This window comes from Mytilus californianus, unplaced genomic scaffold, assembly GCF_021869535.1.
Source record: "Mytilus californianus isolate M0D057914Y unplaced genomic scaffold, xbMytCali1.0.p SCAF_5, whole genome shotgun sequence".
NCBI classification, from domain to species: Eukaryota; Metazoa; Mollusca; class Bivalvia; order Mytilida; family Mytilidae; genus Mytilus; species Mytilus californianus.
In genome coordinates, this window is record NW_026262701.1 from 59,139,071 (window position 1) to 59,161,760 (window position 22,690).

At 34.8% G+C, this 22,690-nt stretch overlaps 1 protein-coding gene across 1 annotated transcript in view; it reads right to left on the reverse strand.

The window, feature by feature from the left end:
• The window catches only part of LOC127701134 (kinesin-like protein KIF15), a 64,744-nt gene extending 42,209 nt beyond the window's left edge, over positions 1–22,535 (reverse strand). The window contains exons 1-6 of the mRNA XM_052204925.1: positions 22,480–22,535; positions 20,720–20,744; positions 18,518–18,692; positions 9,587–9,663; positions 6,942–6,979; positions 5,591–5,691 (exon numbers count right to left, since the gene is read on the reverse strand). Coding sequence (XP_052060885.1) covers positions 5,591–5,691; positions 6,942–6,979; positions 9,587–9,663; positions 18,518–18,692; positions 20,720–20,744; positions 22,480–22,486 — 423 coding nt within the window. The 5' untranslated portion in view covers positions 22,487–22,535. The remainder of the gene's footprint in view (positions 1–5,590; positions 5,692–6,941; positions 6,980–9,586; positions 9,664–18,517; positions 18,693–20,719; positions 20,745–22,479) is intronic.
• Between the last annotated feature and the right edge of the window lie 155 nt (positions 22,536–22,690).

Sequence of the window (22,690 nt, forward strand, 5' to 3'; positions counted from 1 at the left end):
AAATTATATTTCCAAGCATAAAGTAATTTATGAATGAAATAAAATGCTCCGCTGGGGCGCAGCTTGATACGACCGCAGAGGTCGAACCCTGAACAGTTGGGGCAAGTAAAGAACACAACATTCAAGCTTGATTCAGCACTGAATTTGGATTGTAATTAAATATTTGACACAGCATAGGTTTCTGACACAGAATGAAAGTGGTCTAAGATACTTAAAAAAATTTAATTTACCTATTCAAACCATATCATTATTATTTGCTTTTATATATAAATCAGAAATAACCAATTTAAAATGGAAAATTTTAAAGAAAAAAAAAGGAAAAAGAATCCCCCCCAAATTTTTTGAACCCCCTTATGATTCATCACCCCAAAACTCAATCCCAGCCTTCCCTTTGTGGTATGGTACCTTGCAGTACAATTTCATAAAGATCCATACACTTGAACACATGTTATTGTCTGGAAACTAGAAAAATGCTTGTTTTTTGGCCCCTTTTTGGTCCCAAATTCCTAACCGTTTAGGGCAATTACCCCCAAACTCAAACCCAGCTTTCCCTTTGTGATATGGAACCTTGTAGTACAATTTCATAAAGATCCATACACTTACACACAAGTTATTGCCATAAAACTAGAAAAATGCTTGTTTTTTGCCCCTTTTTGGCCCCTAATTCCTAAAATTTGGAGGGAATTACCCCCAAAATCAATCCCAGCATTCCCTTTGTGATATGGAACCATGTGATACAATGTCAGAGAGATCCATAGACTTACCAAAAGTTATTGTCATGAAACTAGAAAAATGCTTGTTTTTTTCCCCTTTTTGGCCCCTAATTCCTAAAATTTGGAGGCAATTACCCCCAAAATCAATCCCAGCATTCCCTTTGTGGTATGGTACCTTGCAGTACAATTTCAGAGAGATCCATACACTTGAACACAAGTTATTGTCTGGAAACTAGAAAAATGCTTATTTTTGGCCCCTTATTCCTAAACTTTTTGGGCAATTACCCCCAAACTCAATTTCAGCTTTCCCTTTGTGATATGGAACCTTGTAGTACAATTTCATAAAGATCCATACACTTACACACAAGTTATTGCCATGAAACTAGAAAAATGCTTGTTTTTTGCCCCTTTTTGGCCCCTAATTCCTAAAATTTGGAGGCAATTACCCCCAAATTCAATCCCAGCATTCCCTTTGTGGTATGGAACCTTGTGATACAATGTCAGAGAGATCCATAGACTTGCACACAAGTTATTGTCATGAAACTAGAAAAATGCTTGTTTTTTGCCCCTTTTTGGCCCCTAATTCCTAAAATTTGGAGGCAATTACCCCCAAAAATCAATCCCAGCATTCCCTTTGTGATATGGAACCTTGTGGTACAATGTCAGAGAGATCCATACACTTACACACAAGTTATGTCTGGAAGTTACAAATATGCTTGTTTTGGCCCCTTTTTGGCCCCTAATTCCTTAACTGTTGGTACCATAACCCCCAAAATCAATCCCCACTTTCCCTTTGTGGTATTGAACCTTATTTTAAAATTTCATTGAGATCCATTCACTAAAACTAAAGTTAGAGTGCGAAAACTAATGTGTCTTCGGACGACGACGACGCCAACGTCATACCAATATACGACCACAAAAATTTTGTTGCGGTCGTATAAAAAGGAGTTCTTAATTAAGAAATAAACTGATTCGCTGAGCGCAGCTGGATACACCCGCAGAGGTACTACCCTGAACAGCTGGGGCAAAAATGGACACAATATTCAAGCTTGATACAGGTCTGAATTTGGATTGTAATTAAATATTTGACATATTATAGTTTCTGAATAAATGTAGTCAATGAACTTGAAATCGGTTATATGAATTGAATTTATATTCAATTAAAGATTTCTTGCTGTTGTGCAATACACTGTGCTGTTGTGCAATACTTAATAAATCTGTTGCCAGACTATAAACAAATAAAGTTCAATTTCTTCTCAATGTCATATTTGAAATTTATGAAAATCAATAGGGAGATTACATCAATAGCTATAAATAATTCACCAAAGTTTCATGTGAACTGCTCAAAGCATTTTTGAGTTGTTGTCCAAAAACTGGAAAATCCCCCCTTTTTTAATGAATAAAACCCCATAACTCAGAAATGTAAAATCTAAAATTTATAAAATTCTAAAGGGAGCTTACGGATTGATAATTTAGTCTTAGATGCAAGATTTTTTTATCAGTTGTTAGTGGCTTTGAACTAGCTGTCAGTAACTGCGAGTACTCTCAGATTTGTACTTAGTGTCTTTTTGTTGTTTGGATGTACAACTACCTGACCACGTCCACTTGTATTTGTATTTATCCATCTGATGAGTTTAGCCTCTTTCAACTGATTTTTATAGTTCTTTCTTATATTGTACTGTTACACCACTGTCCCAGGTTAGGGGGAGGGTTGGGATCCCGCTAACATGTTTAAGCCCGCCACATTCTGTATGTACATGTATGTGCCTGTCCCAAGTCAGCAGCCTATAAAAGTGTAATTCAGTGGTTGTCGTTTGTTTATGTGTTGCATATTTGTTATATTTGTTCATTTTTTTACATAAAATAGGCCGTTAGTTTTCTTGTTTGAATTGTTTTACATTGTCATTTCTGGGCCTTTTATAGCTGACTGTGCGGTATGGGCTTTGCTCATTGTTGAAGGCCGTACTGTGACCTATAGCTGTTAATTTCTGTGTCATTTGGTCTCTTGTGCATGTGTGGAGAGTTGTCTCATTGGCAATCATACCACATCTTCTTTTTTATATTTACATAAACAGATATAAAAAATTCACCAAAGTCAAGGTGAGACAACAAAACTTAGTTGTAAGATATCTGAAATTTTTTACACGTTACGAGTTTTTCTCATTGTTGAAAATTGTACAGTGACAGTAACACCTGTAACTGCTTAAACCCATTTCTTATGCACTTTAGTTTGATAAACTCACTGAATATCATACCACATCTCCTTATTTTTATATGCATTACAATTTACATGTGCATGTAATTGTAAATATATATATATCAGAACAAAATTCATTGCGTCACTTTTATTTATGCATCCTTTGGCACAATACAAGTTCTAAAATTACACAACATAAAACAACTAAATGTTATTTCAGATGAAAGTTTTGTTTCAGTTCCATTCATAGGATTTATTAGAATTTTGTATGTTTTGCCAAGTCCAATAATTCGCTCTATGTGACATAGAGACATAGTTGACTAAACCACCAGGTGTCGAACATTCAAGAATTTTCAGTGTTTCTGTTTTTATTTGATGAAAAGGTTGCCTGAGCTCTAGGAGCTTTAGGTTTTATCACGGGATAATCTGTGCTGTCAATAATAATCCAAGTCGTAGGAAACTTTAATTTGAAGTTGGATGGTGAAAAATACCTGACTAAACCACTAGATGGCCAAGTGTTAGCCTCACACCACTGTTTAGACATAAAAACAATCCATGTATACACAATATTCTTAACACTAGATTCAATCTAGAATCTAGACAGTTCAAAGTTGGTTGTATGATGCCTCAATTTCATCAAAGTCATAAAAAAACTGATTTTCAACTGACACCCTATCAATTTGAAAATATATGTATCTCAAACAATGTGCTGCTGGACCAAGTGTGGTCAAAACAAATAAAAATTTAGTATACAACTCTAAACCGGTATAAAAATGCATGGCTGTGTCACGTGTCTTCATTTCAAAATTCTCTGCTGAAAATATAGGCATTGATGGTGTTTGAGTTTGCGGACGATTCAGTCTCTTGCCTGGTCCAGGAAAATAGGCTGGGAATTGCAGTAGACTTAAGTCTCTGTATGGTGGGTTTACGCCCTGAAAAAGGTTATAAAACATTAGTTTTTTTATAATTAAATGAACTTCCATTAGCAATGTATACTTTGTACTACCTGGCGAAATATAAACTAGATTTATTCATTACAATCTGGATAAAACTATGTTTGCCTGATTCGATGTATGTTATGTAAATCCAAAGGACAAACAATGAGAGACTTATGCAACAAACGTACATTGTTTGTACCTAAATAACTATAATATAGATGAGAGCATGTCATTGTTTTGTTCCTGTTAACATTGTCATTGATATTTTTCAAGAAAGTCTATGAGGCATAGCTTATGCATTCCTGTCATTACTACATTAGCATAATTACTGCTAAAATAATTCTCAGTATGATATACCTCTTGTAAGAAATCATTATAATTGTAGCAATCACCAAAAAATCTCAAACAGATCACATTGAATCGTAATCCAAAAAATTATGACGTCTTGAATTACCCACCCCCTTTTATTCTAAAACGATAATTGCGGTTGTAAACAGACTTTGGTTTATTCGCATGGCGATTACATATATAACTATATATTTCACAAAGAAAATAGAGTTTTACCATGAATAGTTTCCTGCACGTAGTCTTTTTCAGTAAAACGTGCCTTGCAAACAACAGTTGATTGAGATGGACTCCACGATATCATCGTGTTCTCGTCCAATCTGCGTTGATCCAACTTTTCCTTCTTTTTAAGTCATTTGGAAATGCATGTCCTCCTCTTAAATGACATCCAGGTACACAACAACAAGTATTTGGCATCGTTAATTAAAAATATAACTGAAATAGTTGCACAGTGCAGAAACCGGAAGAAGAGGAACAGGATCCGCTACCACGGCGCCACCTATTCAGGAACGATAATTTGCTACTTTATATAACTGCGAAAATAACGTTAGACGGGTTCACGTGCATAAACAGAAATGCGCTTTAAATTGTATAATATAATTCATGTTCAGTCGACCTTTAATTATTATATCAACGACTGAAATGATTTATAAACATCTAGATTGCAGATAACACTCGAAATTAACCCGAGCTCTTTCCACACGGAATTCAAATAATTCTAGTTTGTCAATCGGTTGACTGCTTATAATGCAAAATACTAATATATCAAAAGTTTTTAAAACTAACAAAATACAATGATCGTTTCTCTATTTCCCAATGTAAATGAAATGAAACAAAAAACATTTTATATCGCAATAAGAAGAGGAGAGAATTCAACATTTCCGGATCTACTTGGAGTCTAATGACCCCCCACGTAGATAAGTTGGATATCGCGGAAGGAAGGATTAACCCGGCAACTAGAAAGGCATTAAAGCACTGCCTTTAAAAAATCAATGTATATGTAAACTGTCTATTATAAATACTCTGCAACAAAAGACCTAACATAAGGAAATACTTTCTGAAAAAGTGATGTGATGCTACATTAAAGTCAAGTTCGCCTGACATTACAGGATTGTTCTTTTTTAAATCCCTTAAAAAAATTTCGAAAGAAAATGTTTTCGTTCACAGATCAAAAAATGATTGTTTTCAAAAGCAATATATTCAATAATAGAATAATCTTCCCAATTAAATTCTATAGCCACAGGTCTAACGGTCAAGTTTTGGCCTGTAGTAGAAATTTTTACAAGCCTGGTATAATTTTACAAGACTTGGCTAGCAGGCCTGTGGCTGAGCATGATAACAGATAGTTGGAGTAATGTTCCTTTGAATGAGAAACTTTTATTAGCATTGGTCATTACCATTTCCTGTTCACTAGCTACGTTGTTAAATAGATTTTCAAAACTCCTTGGAATTATTCCTCTTAATTCATGCTGGAAGTTATCTGCATCTTCACAAGGACCTGCAAAAGTTGAAAAACATGGAAGACATGATTATGTAATACACTTGCCAGTGTAACAGCTTCAAGTTAAAACATGCTCATGTAAAATGTTCTTTTATGAGTTGATTGAAGCCTTTGCAACCATTTTTTTTATTTGTATCAAAATAATAAATAAACGAATACTGTGGATTCATTTATTTTTGTGGGTATCAATTTTGTGGATTGAGTAATATTTGTATTTTCATGGATATTTGATTTCATGGTTTTGCTATAAAAATGTCAGCATACAAGCCTATAGATATTGGCACTAAATTTAACATCTTAATTTGTGGTTTATGAAATCCAAGAAAATTGGTATCCCACAAATATTAATGAATCCACAGTACTAGGAATCAATTACAAAAATATTGAACAGTACAACAAACCACACTTACCACCAAGACCTGACTCCTCATTGAAAACAGACACACAGATAGACTGTTGTCTCTTTGACACATAGACACACAGATAGACTGTTGTCTCTTTGACACATAGACACACACATAGATTGTTGTCTCTTTGACACACAGACACACAGATAGATTGTTGTCTCTTTGACACATAGACACACAGATAGATTGTTGTCTCTTTGACACATAGACACACAGATAGATTGTTGTCTCTTTGACACATAGACACACGGATAGACTGTTGTCTCTTTGACACATAGACACACGGATAGACTGTTGTTTCTTTGACACATAGACACACACATAGATTGTTGTCTCTTTGACAAACAGACACACAGATAGATTGTTGTCTCTTTGACACACAGACACACAGATAGATTGTTGTCTCTTTGACACATAGACACACAGATAGACTGTTGTCTCTTTGACACATAGACACACGGATAGACTGTTGTCTCTTTGACACATAGACACACACATAGATTGTTGTCTCTTTGACACATTTCCCGTTTCCATTCTCTATTCTACAAAAACCATGACAAACAACCAAAAAAACATGGTCCAGATTGCCAGACCTGGTAGACACAAAATGTAAAGATGTCATGAACCAGGTGGTGACTGATTATTTATCTTTCTGCTATAACTAAAAAGGTTGAAATCATCAAACCTGTTGATTGAAATAAGACGTGTGTTGTCAATTGAGCCTCCTATTCTGAATCTGTAAGAAAACTCTGGTATCTTTATCTTGAGAATGCAGACATCATTCTCTATAAATTTCTCGCTTGTTTATCAGAGCACATTTTATCAAAAAAGTATACATACCTAACATTGTATGTGTTTTTCCTGATCCAGTTTGACCACTATAAAAGAAAATTGTTATCATTTCAAAATAGTTAGATCATAATTCAGCATGTTCAATAAATTAATAAATAGCATATAATACCTCAAAGTTCAGATTTACATTACTATTTTTTTCAAATTGCGATTGGATATCTAAGATGAAATATGAAATTTGAGAAATGGCAGCGTTACTAGAAATAAAGGTAAATGCAATACTGAATCTGAATCCGGAACCTGATATGGCAATTTCTGGGTTTGACAGTAAAAAAAAGTTTTCTGACCGACTAATCATATTTTTTTCCCAGAAGGTTACAATAAACACACATTTCAGGGTTCGACACTAACGCTAGCCCGCCAGCCTGAGGCTAGTAAAAATTAGGGAGGGCTAGTAAAGTTTTCATCACAGTAGTCCGACAGGCTAGTCAAAATATTGTTTAAAACTAGGAGTTTCACAAAATTTTAATTGTCAACAAATCCCAGATTTTTTGCTGACCTTTGCTGTCTTTATTGTACAGTTTATTCACGTATATTTTGATTGTCAGACATTTTTTAACATGAAAGGTACTTTTTGGGGAGGGGAAAGAAACAGAAACAATGATGGTACTTAATACATTGAAAACCACGTGTGTTACAAACACCATGATGATTCTAATCAGAAACCTGGATCTCAAAAGTGCTTTCATACTATCAAAATAATAACATGAATACGAAATTTACATACATTACCTACCGATACCATCACTGTTTGGGAAAAATGTACAACTTATTGGGAGGAATTCTAAGCCATTTTTTTAGTAATTAGGAATTTTCTCTAGGGGAAAAAGCTGTATTTCGAATGTAATTTGACGCAAACAATATCATTGAATTATTGTCATAAAAACAAAATAATAGGTCTCTGCAAGGATTTGTATACTATACAATTCCTTGGTCTCTGGTAAAACTATACAGATTTTTAGGAATAAATCTTTTCCTGCAAAAAAAAAAAAAAGCTGAAACAACAAGTCAAGGGAAAAGAAGGAGTCCATGAAGAATTATGACAAAAACAACAAGGGCAAACCTTTCCTCTTTTGTGGGTGTATTTTTAAATCCCTAACTTATCCATCTTCATTAAAGACACTAGTAATAATGATAAGTAAAATGAGGATGATGATGAAGTAATGATCGAAAGGGGTCTTCAAAATAATTCGAACACATTCTTAATATAGATGATTAAAATATGAATTTTTGTTTTTTTTTGGTATTTGTTATTAGCAAACCAGTGAAATTTCATGTAATAAAACGTGTTAAAAACCCTCTGGAAATGCTCCAGAACACCGGATTTAGCTTCATTTGTATCAAAATTTTCTGGGTGGGGCATGCCCCCAAACCCTCCTAGTTAGGGTCGTGCCAGTGGCACGACCGTCCAAGTGCCTTTGGCACTTGGAGGACTAGTGAATTGACAAGAGGACTAGTAGAATAATAATTTCATTAGCCCTGCAGGCTAGTACATACATTTAGTTAGTGTCAAACCCTGCATTTCTTTTTTAGTCTAATGACCCCTGTGATTTAATACCTATAAGTCAGTCAGGGTTACTATTTGTACAAGTCATTTTTATTTACTTGAAGAAGTAAATATTAATATACTTATATAAGTAAAATTGTAAGATACAAGTGTATTTTATTTAGTTGTATAGGTAAATTATTTTAATGGCTTATTTATGTCCCTTAGACATTCATATTTTTTTTTACTTATACTAGTAAAAAAGTCATACTTTGATGTCTATCTTCTTTTCTTGAATTTCTCAGGACTTCTTTGCTCTAATAGAATTTTGAATTGTCTGTCCTTTGCAAATGTCTTTACTAATTATTGAAGTGTAATTTAATGGACAATGAATATCTCATTTGTCTGTTATCTTCAAAATACTGCTCATTTATATGCCTCCAAGGGGCAATTTTTGAAGGCCTTGCGCAATTACTAAAGATCTTTGCGCAATTAGTTTCTATGTTGAATTAATGAGATGAAGCATTGAACTCTAACAAAAAATTATGAGCTAACCAGAGAAAAATTGTTTAAGGCATGTTTTTACATCCCAAAACTTGACAATTTTAGGGATTGTAAAAAAAAATTACTTATACAAGTAAATTTTTTGAGAAAATAAAGGGGTGATTATTCAAACTTTATAAGAAAATATGAATATAACAAATTTACTTATATACATGTAAGTATATCATTATTTACTTCTTCAAGTAAATAAAAATAACTTGTACAAGTAGTACCCATGACTGTAAGTATGGAACATACAAAGAGAAATCAGAGTGATTTACCAAAAATCAGAGGCATACAATGCCAAGACTGAAAAATCACCACCAAGAATGTTTTCTTTACTGAATTACCATGTGTGTATTGTAATGCAGTTCCTTTTCATATTGTCATTACTGAAGAAAACAAGAAGAACAAAATATTCTTTTAAGCTATTCAATGTTCATCTTTATATCCTTAAAACATGCCACAGGATGTTTAGCAAACAATTGGAGAGAAGTCTCATTGGCAATCATATCACCAATCATATCACATCTTCTTATTTTTATTATGATAAATCAATCAACTGGAAAAAAATCCCATTTGAATCTGTATTTACAATACTTACTAAGCAAATATAGTTCCATTGTATCCACTTACACAACATTCTATTATTGGTTTCCCGATAACATTAAATAGGGATTCCTGAAATGGTAAAATAGTACAAAATTAAAAAAATTACTGTTAAAGTAACATTACAAATACCATTTCAATATAACATTCTGTACAAATGTTTATAGAATATTCAATATGGCCATAGAATTCAATAGGAGGATGTGTCTGTACAATGTGTCAAAACTACAAAAATATAGGTTACATTGACCTAAATATTGCTGAATAACATTGCGCTAATTCAAGACACCGTAGTTCATTTATATCCTACAATAGATCTTAATGCAAACCTAAACAAAGTCACTTCAGTATGCAAGAAGGTAATAAACATCAAAATATTGTCAAACAGTATTTCATTATACAAGATAACTGTATTAAATTGGCAAAATATTGAAACACTACTGCAGGGCTTCCAAAATTATTTTTAGCCAGCCGGACATTTTATATATTATCCCGATTTTAATCCCTTAAGACTAAATAAACAAAAGGCAATTATGGTAATCAGTTGCCGAGTTGGCCATCCCAATGATTGACATTAAAAAAAAAAACGATATTAAACTTTCTTTGATTCAAATTCGAAATTCTGATGAAACTGTTAAATTGGCAGTGCATCATTCGAAGTGTGCAACATCAGCGTACATATATCTGCCTTAGACTCTTTATTTGTGCAAAATAACGTTGTCAAAAACTTTACTTTCGTTTTTAAATCCAATACTGGATGTTATCTTGACAATGGTAAAACATGGACCAGAGACGGATACGTAAATTCCGTGTACGTTTGCAAAGCATGAATGAGTTTAAGAAGCTCTTTCTACGTTATTTCTTCAAGAAAATATTCAAAATAAAAGTGAGATAAAGGTATCAATGACAATTTAAGCATTTTTTGAAGAAATTAGGATGCATAATTAAATTTCACACCTGCACACACGTTTACTAGTTCAAACAGAGACATGTCTCTGGTTCAAACAACGTGGTTATGTAGATTTTTCATTTTCACCTTTTTAATTTTTTCATCAAATCATATTTGTAAACGTATTTCTGATAATTTAAATCTTTTTGACTAAATTAATTAGATGCAAACCACTGAAATGTAAGAAAATAACTTTGAATATACCGATCAATGTCCGGTTCAAAATAGTTTACCTGTCACCTGAACAGGTAAATTTCAGCTGTTCGACAACTAATTAGCCTTGATTAAAATGAGAAGGTATTAAAATAGGGGTTGTTTTGATAGTACTTAATGATCATGTCACTTTTATGACCGGAAATGTGTGGCTGTTAAAGGCAAAAGGTTGGGTCAAAAAGATCGTGAATTATGTTAAAATGACCGTCTCTTAAGAAAGCCTTGAAAACTAAAAAGTAGATGACTGTTTCATGCTTTGCCCAGCCGGATGTCTGGAATATATGACCGTTTTGGAAGCCTTGCACTACTGACACATCATCATAGATATCTTAGAAGTTGAGTTCCATGCGAAACCTTGTGTCAAAAACGGGAAATACAGGTCATCAATAGTACAAATTTTGGTACTTCTAAAAATCTACTTTCTACTACGAAAACCTTGCTGCATAGAAAATGTAATGATAACTATCACTAGTAACCACTCTGTCAAAGTATCTGATATACACTAGTTAACATCATGAACATGGTTAAGTCTATCTGATTTTGAACACAATTAGTTTATGTTTACTACAGCTATAATTCAAGTGTTAGATCCCTCCCCCTAAAAAATCAAGCAGGACTGAAGAATTATTTTACAGAAATCTGCACATATTCCATTTAAATTTTACAAGTTAAGCAGATCTGCCAGAAAAACTGACAGACTTGGACCTACTGATAGCTGTAAATTTCCAGCATATAAAATTGTACATTTTTAAAGTAAAATGAGATTTTATTAAATAAATACTTACCATCATAAATTCTGAGTACATCCATCTGCGCAAGTCTGACAGGCGGAAAACCCCAAATAAAAATATCATCCAATGAGAAGAGGGTTGACCAAGCAGTGCCCGTATAACCATGCCTTTATATCATCCATTTAATTTCCTAAAGTAAGCAAGCCCCCCTAGGAAAAAAAACAGGGGATGAAGGGGAGGTTGGGAGGGACCTTTAATTTATGATGGTAAGTATTTATTTAATAAAATCTCAGTTTACTTTAAAAATGTACAATTTTGTGTCAATAAATACGTTACCTGCATAAATTCTGAGTAAAATATAGAAACTAACGCAAAGCTGAATCCCCTGAACCAGAAGATGCAGGAGGAAAAACAACTCTTTGTGCGGAAACTAAAGGTCCTAAGGAGTACAAACTCTGAGCTTGAGTAGATAAAGACTGCAGATAGTGAGAAATGAAAGAATTTTCAGTTCTCCAGAAACCTGCAGATAAGACTTCCTCTAAAGAAGCGTTATGAAAAAGGGCCCAGGAGGTAGAAATAGCTCTAACATCATGGGCTTTAACATGCATACTATTCAGAAGTTCTTCATTAGAAGAATTGTAAGCTAATTGAATAGTTTTACAGATGCAAGTTGAAATGGTTTTAGCAGACAAATCTTGTTTTCCTTTGTTAATAGGAATAAATAACCTAGAATTTGAGGAGGTGCGGAGACTCCGTTTTCTCTGAAGATATAAAAGTAAGACTCGGATAGGACAGAGTACTTTAGAACTTGAATCATCAGGAAGGGCTGGAATCACTATCGGTTCTGAACCTCTGCCCGGAATTTGATTTTTGGCTAAAAAAGCTGGATCCGTTAATAGAGTAACAGATGACTTATCCCTATTAAAACGAAGGCAGTAATCAGCAGTGGAAAACGCATGAACTCACTTCTTCTTCTTCCAAAGGCCAAGGTAAGAAGAAAACAACACTTATACGATAGAAACTTGATTTCAACCTTTTCAGCAGGTTCAAAAGGATGGGTTTTTAAAGCTGATAAAACTACACTCAAATTCCAAGACGGGATTAAAACTCTCTGTCTAGGGCGTTCAAGAGTGAAATTCTTAACTAAAAGAGAAATGAATTCATTATTACCAAAGTCTGGACCTCCAGACAGTTGAATCGTCCTAGAAATAGCTGATCTATAGCCTTTAATAGTAGAGGGAGATAATCCTTTCTCTTCAAAAAGGTGGATCAGAAAGTCTGCTAGTTGCTGTTCAGAAATTTGGAAAGGATCAATTTCCTTCTAACTACACCAACTACTGAAGATAGTCCACTTGGCATCATAGACGATGTTAGTTGAATCTCTAATTGCTCGGTAGAGATGTCTGGCTGCGCATTCAGAAAAACCTCTCTCCTTGATCCCTGAGAAAAGCCACACCAACAGATGTAGCTTCTCTGGATTGGGATGAAGAATCTTGCCCTTGAACTGGGACAGAAGGTTGTGTCGTACTGGTAAAACCAGTGGACAAGCACAAGACAGATGAAGAAGATCTGGAAACCAGGCTTGTTTGGGCCAAGCTGGAGCAATAAGAATGATCAACCCTTGCTCTGCTGAGACCTTCCGAAGAACTTCTGACAGAAATCTGAACGGAGGGAAGGCGTAAGCGAACATTACGTCCCAAGGAACACTCATGCAGTCTACTGCGTAAGCTTTCAGATCTGGTACAGGAGACATGAACACTTGAACTTTGTAATTGAGGCTTGTTGCAAACAGGTCTACATGAGGAGACCCCCATTGAAGTGTTATTGCCTGAAATACTGATTGGAGAAGTTCCCACTCTGTATTGACTGGGGTAAGTGTCCTGGACAGAGCATCTGCTAACACATTGAGTTTCCCTGGGAAATGACAAACTACAATCTGTAGATGAAGGTGATTGCAAAGAAGGAGGATTTCTCTTGCTAAAAGGAACAGCTCGTAACAATGAGTTCCCCCTTGGTTTCGCAAATAAGCCACCACAGTGGTGTTATCCGATGCTAGAACCAGAGATTTGTTCTGCAGGAGGGACTGAAAATGAGACAGTGCAAGAAGAACTGCCTTCATTTCTAGTATGTTGATGTGTTCCTTCAAAAGATCTGGAGTCCACACTCCTGAAACTGAAAGACCTTCCAGATAAGCTCCCCAACCGAGGTTGGAGGCATCTGTGAACAGAGTTTGATTTGGAACCAGAGAGGACAGAAGTTGGCTTCTCAAAACGTTTGCTTGAGAAGTCCACCAAACCAAATGAGGATACAGTTCCTGATGAATGATTGGAACTGGAAATTCCCAATCCTGTGTAGCTGGGAGCCAATGTTGATGTAGATAAAATTGAAGAGGTCGAATGTGAAGGCGACCAAGTGGAACAACATCCGCTAGTGAATTCAAGAGACCTAGCAGTTGTGAAAACTGGCGAGCAGTAACTGTTTTTTGAGATAGAAACAGATGAATTTTTTGAACAAAGATTCTGAAACTTTTCCTGAGGAGGTCGAACTATGCACTGATGAGTAAGGTAATGTTCGCCTAGGAAAATAAAGTCCTGAAACGGAATGAGGTCTGACTTTTTCCAAGAGATGAGAAACCCCAGAGAGAGAAGCAATCTGATGACTACATCGGTATTGAGATAGAGTTTCTCGGGAGAAAGTTCCTTGATCAGTCAGTCGATCAGGTAAGAATGAATCTGAATAGCCTGTGAATGAAGGTGAGCTATGGCTACCTGCATGAGTTTGGTAAAGGCTAAGGCTAGTGGTGCAGTTGACAGACCAAAAGGGAGAGCTCTGAACTGGTAAACCCTTTTGTTCCAAACAAACCGAAGGAATTTGCGGTATGAATGGCAAACTGGAACATGAAAATAAGCATTCGTCAGATCCAGGGATGTTGTCCACATACCTGGAAGTATAGAAGCTCTGATTGAACGATTGGTCTCCATTTTGAAATGGGGAATAATCATGTAAGAATTGAGGATAGACAAATCGATGACTGGTCTCATTCCTCCTGTCTTCTTTGAAACAAGGAAGAGACGAGAATAGAAACCTGGATCTATTGAAGATACAGGGACTTCCTCCACTGCCCTCTTTGTCAAAAGAGTCTCTACTTCTGTTGACAGAAGAAGAAACTTCTGTGGATCTTGAGTATTGGACAGTGGGATAGGAACAGAAGAAAGAGGAGGTTGTTCTTTGAATTGAAGAGTCAATCCCCCTCGAATTACTGACAAATCCCAACAATCTAAGGTAATACTTGTCCATTTTTTTAGAAAATGAGTTAACCTCCTCCCTACTGGCAATTGAGAAAGAGGAGTTTTGTAGTACATCTCTGGATTGTGTTCTGACAGTAACGTACGAGGGGGCAACTTCCTAGGAAGAGGGATTGGCCCTCTTGCCACCTCTCTTAAAACTGTTAGGTTTAGACCTAGGGATTGAAGACTTCTTAGGTTTATTACCTCCATCATTAGTAATTTTCCTCCTCTTCTCTTGAGAATTATAAGATGAGCCTCCAGCGGAAGAATAACTACCTCGTTTAGAATTATTTCCAGAAAGAGAAACATTCACCTTCACTGGAGCTGGGGTTTGATTGAGATGCTTCTGTACCTCATTAAGTGGCAACCCGAAAATCTTATCATCTAAAGGAGAATTAATTAAAGCATCCTTAAGATTATCCGAAACCTTTGCTTTATCCAAAATTTCTGCTCTTTTGGATAAAGTGCAGTTGGCTATAGAACCCATAATCAACAACTGAGAGGCACCCAAAGCCTTGTCCATCTGTAATAGAAAAGGCTTGACCTCTGGTGGAAGAGAAGAGTCTTTAAGTACTGGAGCAACTGCAGTTAAAAAGTGTTCAGCAGTGCCTAAAACAGAAGGTTCTCTGTTTTGGACCAAACAGACTTAGAAAGACGCAGTCCATCGGCAGGTTTAGAAGCAATCGAAGATGAAAAAGCCTTGTCACATTTAGGTACCAATTTACCCAAGGTAGAATCAAAGATATCATAATCTTTAGAACAGAACTGCTCAGTAAATGAGGCAAGCCCAAAACCACTCACTTGGGAAAATTGGGACTCATTAGCCACAATCCCATCATTGATGATCTGCAGAGAAGTAGACATATGGTTGGATTGTGGAAAACTAGTATGTGACTTAGCGTTGTCTATAGACAGACCACATGATGAAGCCTCGAAAGTAGAGGTAAGTCTTTTGGGTCTGGGAGGAGACTGAAATGGTACCTTGTTGACGTCTCTCATAATGGTATAAACCGAATCTCTAAGATCCTTCAAAGTAGAAGGAGTATCTTCAGCCTCAGGATCCTTACTGGAATTGGTAGAAGAACGACTAATTACAGAAGAAGAGATAGACACAGGAACAGAAGGTTGAGAAACATTCTGAGAGACCTGAACTGGATTATCACCTTCTTCATCAGAAGTAAAACCTTCTTCCTGACTGCCTGGGGCCAACGAAAAGCATTCTTCCTCATCACTGTCCTCCGGATCACTTCCAATATTATGATCTGGAAGGAGTGAAATCACTGGAGAATTTGACTTATTGGCAATGTTCTCTAGCGTACCCAGGCGGTTGGAGAAAGGTGTCAATTCAGAAGAAATAGACTGACGAATGTCGTCCAGAATACTCTTGAACCCATCTAAAGAGGGGCCAGAGTCAGTAACCTGATTAAACTGATGCCTAACAGAAGAGGTAGGCAGAGCAGCAGGTACAGATACACTACTACAACTACTAGATGACACTGCTAAAGGAGGAGCAGGAACTGACAGATTAGATGTAGTACTCTGAGGAACAATAACTGGTGTGATAATTGGTCCACAATAAGGCCAGAAACCTGGGAAAGGCTGACCAGGAACCTGACTAGGAAAAACCTGATTAGGAAACCCTTGACCAGGAAACCCTTGACCAGGAAAACCCTGACCAGGAAAGCCTGAATAAGGATAACCCTGAGACCAAGGAGGTCTAGACCAAGACATGACATTACTAGCCGAAGCAAGTAAAGTGAAGCCACAGTATGACGCTGGTGCTCTAGACCCAGGTAAGTTTAGACCCATAGAAATACCGCGGTAGGATGAAATAGACCCAGTGGTGTCAACTGGCCTAGAAAATGTGTGCGTAACAGTGGCAATGGTAGGGACACCTCCATGATAACCGACATAACCTGCATTGAGGGTCTGTTTACCGGTCTTAGTAGTCACCGAAGTAAAAACGTCGGTTAGTTGACTACTATTAGGAGGGGTTCCCTGCCTTACCGTTGTTGCGGTAACAGTAAAGGGTAACGAACCATCTAAAAAAACATCATTACCTGTAATGGCCTCGAAAGGACTGGAAGCATTAAACTCCATAATTAAATAAGTATGAAGTTAAATACTTATAAAATACAATATTATAACAACAATATGAAATAATAATTAATAAACAATGGTATGGGGATACCTACAATATTCACTATCGTAAAAACAAAAAACTTAAAAGTCTTCTCTGTAACACGTGTGTCTCATTGCACAGGCGGAAATTAAAATGGATGATATAAAGGCATGGTTATTCGGGCACTGCTTGGTCATCCCTCTTCTCATTGGATGATATTTTTATTTGGGGTTTTTCGCCTGTCAGACTTGAGCAGATGGATGTAGTTTTGTTTTTAGTCTTTCTTCACTCATCAAACATAAATTGTTTTCCTATAATCCAGGATGAGTTTGTTCATGGAATAAAAACTAACCCACACTATATCTGAACATGTTTCCATACCTGTCACTCATCAAACATAAATTATTTTCTTTCATCTATGATGAGTTGTTCATGGAATAATAAACAGCTGCGCCATGAGCGCATGATACGCCCGTCGTCTTGTGTGTGAATTTTTATGCAATAAGCATAAATAGTTTCTGACATACGGCGTGACATGCGAAAACCCCCCTTTTTTTTAAACAAAAAACTCAATATCTCTAAAATAAAATTTTGAATCAAAACCAAAAAGTATACAGATCTTTAGATTAATATAACTAAGAAGTGTGTTAAATTTTAAGCAATAATCATAAATTGTTTTTGAGATACGGTGCGACTTGTGAAAAACCCCTCCCCATTTTTTTACAAAATACTCAATAACTCAAAAATAAAATTTTGAATCATCACCAAAAAGTATACAGATCTTAAGGTTAATATAACTAAAAAGTGTGTAAAGTTTTAAGCAATAATCATAAACTGTTTTTGAGATACGGCGCGACATGTGAAAACCCCCCCTTTTAAAAAAAAAAAAATCAATATCTCAAAAATAAAATTTTGAATCAAAACCAAAAAGTATACAGATCTTTAGATTAATATAACTAAGAAGTGTGTAAAATTTTAAGCAATAATCATAAATCGTTTTAGAGATACGGTGCGACATGTGAAAAACCCCTCCCCCTTTTTTTACAAAATACTCAATAACTCAAAAATAAAATTTTGAATCATCACCAAAAAGTATACAGATCTTCAGGTTAATATAACTAAGAAGTGTGTAAAGTTTTAAGCAATAATCATAAACTGTTTTTGAGATACCGCGCGACGTGAAAAACCCCTCCCCCTTTTTTAACAAAATACTCAATATCTCTAAAATAAAATTTTGAATCATCACCAAAAAGTATACAGATCTTAAGATTAATATAACTAAGAAGTGTGTAAAGTTTTAAGCAATAATCATAAATTGTTTTTGAGATACGGTGCGACATGTGAAAAAAAACACACACCTGTTTTAGTTACTAAGTCCCGTAACTCAAAAAGTTTTAATCTTATTTTCACCAAAAAGTATGCAGATCGTTTGACCATCATAAGAAACAACTATGTTAAGTTTCATGAAATTTGGATAAGTCATTCTCAAGTTACGGTGCGACATGTTTACGCCGGACAGACAGACGGACGGACGCCGGACATTTGTATAACATAATACGTCCCGTCGAAAATTTGACGGGCGTATAAAAACTAACACACACTATATCTGAACATGTTTCCATACCTGTGTAGAAGTAACATCAGCTACCTTATCAAATGTAAATATTCTGGGTTCTGGTTTACTGTTCATCACAAGGGAGGTCTCATCAAGAACCTTGAGTGCCAGAACCTGTCCAATATCTGTGTCATAGGAGTCAGGTGGTCTGATTCTAACAAACACTTTAATGGCATCCCCTTCACTGCAAAAAACAAATCTTACTATTTACTGCATTAGAAGAGTGCTCCACTATGTCATGTATGTACAACAAAAGAAATCCAGAGAAGTTGCATTGGTTATCAAAATTTGTCAGTCTTTTAGACTCTTATATAGACTGAAAATACACAACCTACCTTTGATGACATCGATCGCAAAAACCCTGTTTCTTCGGTAATTTGGTTTTTTCTTTTCTTATTTTTTTTTGGGGAGGGGGGGGGGGTTGATGTGGGGATAAAAAGAAAAAAGAAGATACTAGATGAATAAGATTTCCCTTGTATGCTTGGTGTTTTCATTGCAGTTCCAGTACATACTGTAGTTTTAAATTCTAAATCAAATGGGTCAGACTATGTATAGCTACACAAAATTTTATTCCTTTTCATTGTTTACCATTGTTTACTAGGTCATGCAGGAATAAGACATTATTTTGTTTTATTATTTTTGTACAGTAAATTGTTTTAACAGCAGACATGAGGCAAATGTACAAAACACTGTCCTGTATAAAAGTTATTGATCTTAAGTCTGATATACTGTCCCTGACAGTCTCTTTCCCTCAATTAACAGGTTGGGACCTGTGACCCAAATGTGTTATTACCCATTAGGTGTAAAATAGCACAATTGGGGTATTAATTAACTGTGCATAAAATATCAATTTTTGATTTTAGCAAAAAATCTTCAAAAGTGCATTTGTTTAGTTTGATATAGGCTACTTTTGGTTAGAGACTTTGCAGAAACTAAAGTTGCAAGATTGGTCCCTCTGAAAATCAACGCCTCCCAAGGGATCAATCTCATAAACAATTAGGTATCCAGAAAAGACGCTGATTAAAAGTTGTTGCCTTTTATGTAATCATTTGCACTTTGTAACATTTCCCCCAAAATCATTTTTTTTGCACAGTAAAATTATATAAAGTTCCCAATTTGATTGGCTGGTCCCAACCTGATTAAGAAAGCAGGATGGATGTGCAGGGAATTGATCAAACATTAAAAAAGAAGAACATGTTAATACCTTGCTGTGTATGACATGCTGTGATACATGTATTTTATGTGCAACATTAAGCTTTAGACTACGGAAAAGTTTTTGGTGCAGACTGCATGGATTAGTTTGACAAAAAAACAAGTGAAAAATAAAATATTAAATTACCTTTGATTTACCAAATTTTTCTATTTAGATATAGACAAAACAAACTACTGTGCCATCAAATTTCTATTTTGCATTTCTATTAAGAAGTAAATCATTTCTTTGTATTTATAATGTACTCAATAATAAAGTCACTTTTTTAAATTCTGTTAAAATTAACTTCTGACCACATTAACCATGTTAACCATATTGTTAGTTTGATTTATCTTTGGAGGTTTCTAAAGTTTTTGTTAACTCGGCTAAGATCATTTTATATCCTGATCTCATGTTTTCCAAAAACAACGAGTGGACACATAAGAAGAAAATGAATTTCATCACTAACGTCAATGTTGCATAATTTACAGATTTTATCCTTCACTTGACGCCTTATAAATGACTAAAATTGTGGATATTTCCAGATATACATGTATGTAGATGACATGAATAAAAGCAGTTATCATTCCTAAGTTATATTTTCAAGCAGCTTCAATAATAATTTTGCAAGCTTCAATGTCTTATCTTTATGTATTTGTGCTACCATGATTTTTTTTTACCATTATCCATGCTTTTCTGCTCTTCCAACACAGTATCTCTCTCTGTTTTTTTTTTCCATTTTTTAATGTTTTTTTTACAAAAATTGTTCCTAAAAGAGTTGCCTAAAGTTATAAATATTATGCCAGTGTGAAATTAACATGTTCAGGGGTGGATTCAGGCGGATGTTCGCCCCCCCCCCCCCCCCCCCTCCTAAATATTGCAAAGCATGGGTTGTCCTAACTGAATAAAGAATATTTTGATAATTTTACCTCAAGAAAATTTTAGTTTGCGCCCCCTAACCTAAAATCCTGGATCCGCCCCTGATGTTCCCTATTGGGTGTAAATGTTATACATCAACTTACCCAGAATCTTTTCCATCATCACGTCCTACAAGCAGAATATAAATACATTTATCAATATCTGTATATTTGGGGAAATGACAAGGTACTTTACAAGTAGATATAAGAAGATGCCTATTTAATTTTGTTCCATAAATACCAGAAAATAAAAATTGTACAACTTTTAGCACATGTTTTTAGCAGCTGACTAGAGACATTACAGTAGACATTCAGAAAATGTAAACCATTACACTGATTTTTCTTTAAAATTTTTCAAATCAGATTTTATTGCCACAAAAATTTTCTTTTTAACATGTTTATTGATATAAAAGTATAAGGGAGTAACTGAATTTGTTTTTGCTGTAAAAATCATTCAAATGTATCTGATCTAAAAACATTGAATAAGATTTCCACGCACAATGTAGTCTCAAAGTCACGCTTACTTTTGCTTTCCTTGCACTATTTTAAAACTGTGCTTAATATAATATTATTCATACACCAACCCCTTATAAATTTTAAATCAATTTAAAGGTACTTTCAGTAGCAAAAGCATTTTAAAGAAAAATTGTAGGATCAGAATTCCAGAGATAGTAATTTAAAGTCAAAATTGCTGAACTTTTTTAAGATATTCATGTGACTTGTATACATCATGTACATTTGTGCTTTTTTTTCCGGAAATTTAACTTGCCATGTATCTCAGAAAGTATAAAAATATACAATGTTTTTGATGCTCATGTGCAGTGCCTCATGTTCTAGTTGAATGCAAAATTTCATAAAACTCCAAGAGATCAGCCGTTTACGTAATGCAAAATATCATAAAATTCCAAGAGATCGATCAGCCATTTAAGTATCCGTTACCCTAAAATAATTAAAGATATAACAAGTAAGACTCTTTGACAAATGATAATTTTTAAAAACCAAATTTTAAGCCACATTGCATAACATTTTTATTAAAAATGACACAATCTTTAGCACATTTTAAACACTGGTATTTCATTTCCTCTGACATTTTTGTTAGAATAACTATCTATTAAAATTGTCATAATTATATGATGATGATTGTTGAGAATACCCCGGGAGTTACGACATTGCATTTTACCTATTGTATCTAGGGTTGACGTCAGTGCGGACGTAGCCTTAGCACTCAGATATATATATGAAGTAAACGTTATGTAGTATGGTTGTTTTCTGATTTCTATATTACAATAGTTGATTTAGCCCTGACAATGATGATGATGATATTAAAATAATACCAAGCCATTGTCTTTAAAATCTTTTAAATACCTAGTGTTTACAGTCAAGATTGAATACTAGTGAATGAGAATACACCTTGTCACTATTTGTCTTCCATAACTTGACATTACAGATAATCCTGTAACATTTAACATTTTGATGTTATATAAAAGAAAAGGTATGTCACTACACTAGAAAACTTACATTGTATCATTGACATTGCACATAGTGTAAAAAGTTCTAAGAGCGTAATTATTGGAGGGAGGTTTAAAAGGTCCTGTTCGCTTTTTTTATGGTATAAAAACATGCAGGCAATCTATGATCAAAGACGTCACTCTGTTTAAAAATTTTCTGGCTACTCTTCAGAGACATGGTGAGTCGGTTTTTTACGTTAATCGTTATCTTGGACTTTCGTGTTGACTGTTCAGGCAGCGATCCTCGAAATCTATTTTTTACAAATAAGAGCAGGTGTTGTAACTTTTTTAACTGTATTTTATGTTGTTTTTTCTTTATTGTTATTCAAGAATTGTTTCAAATAGTATTTTGTTTACCTGTCATTTGTATAAAAAGCAAAAAGTGTATGTTACAATGTTGTGCTCTTTTAAAAATGGCGCGCCGCTTTTACATTAGTTTCGTAAAGATGAATTCTGAAAACGTAAATGTATATTCAAAACCATCGAATTCATTTTATTGTCAATATTTGAATTTTCAAACCATTATCATGAAAACCAATATGTCATTTACGAAAATTTTGATTTGGGA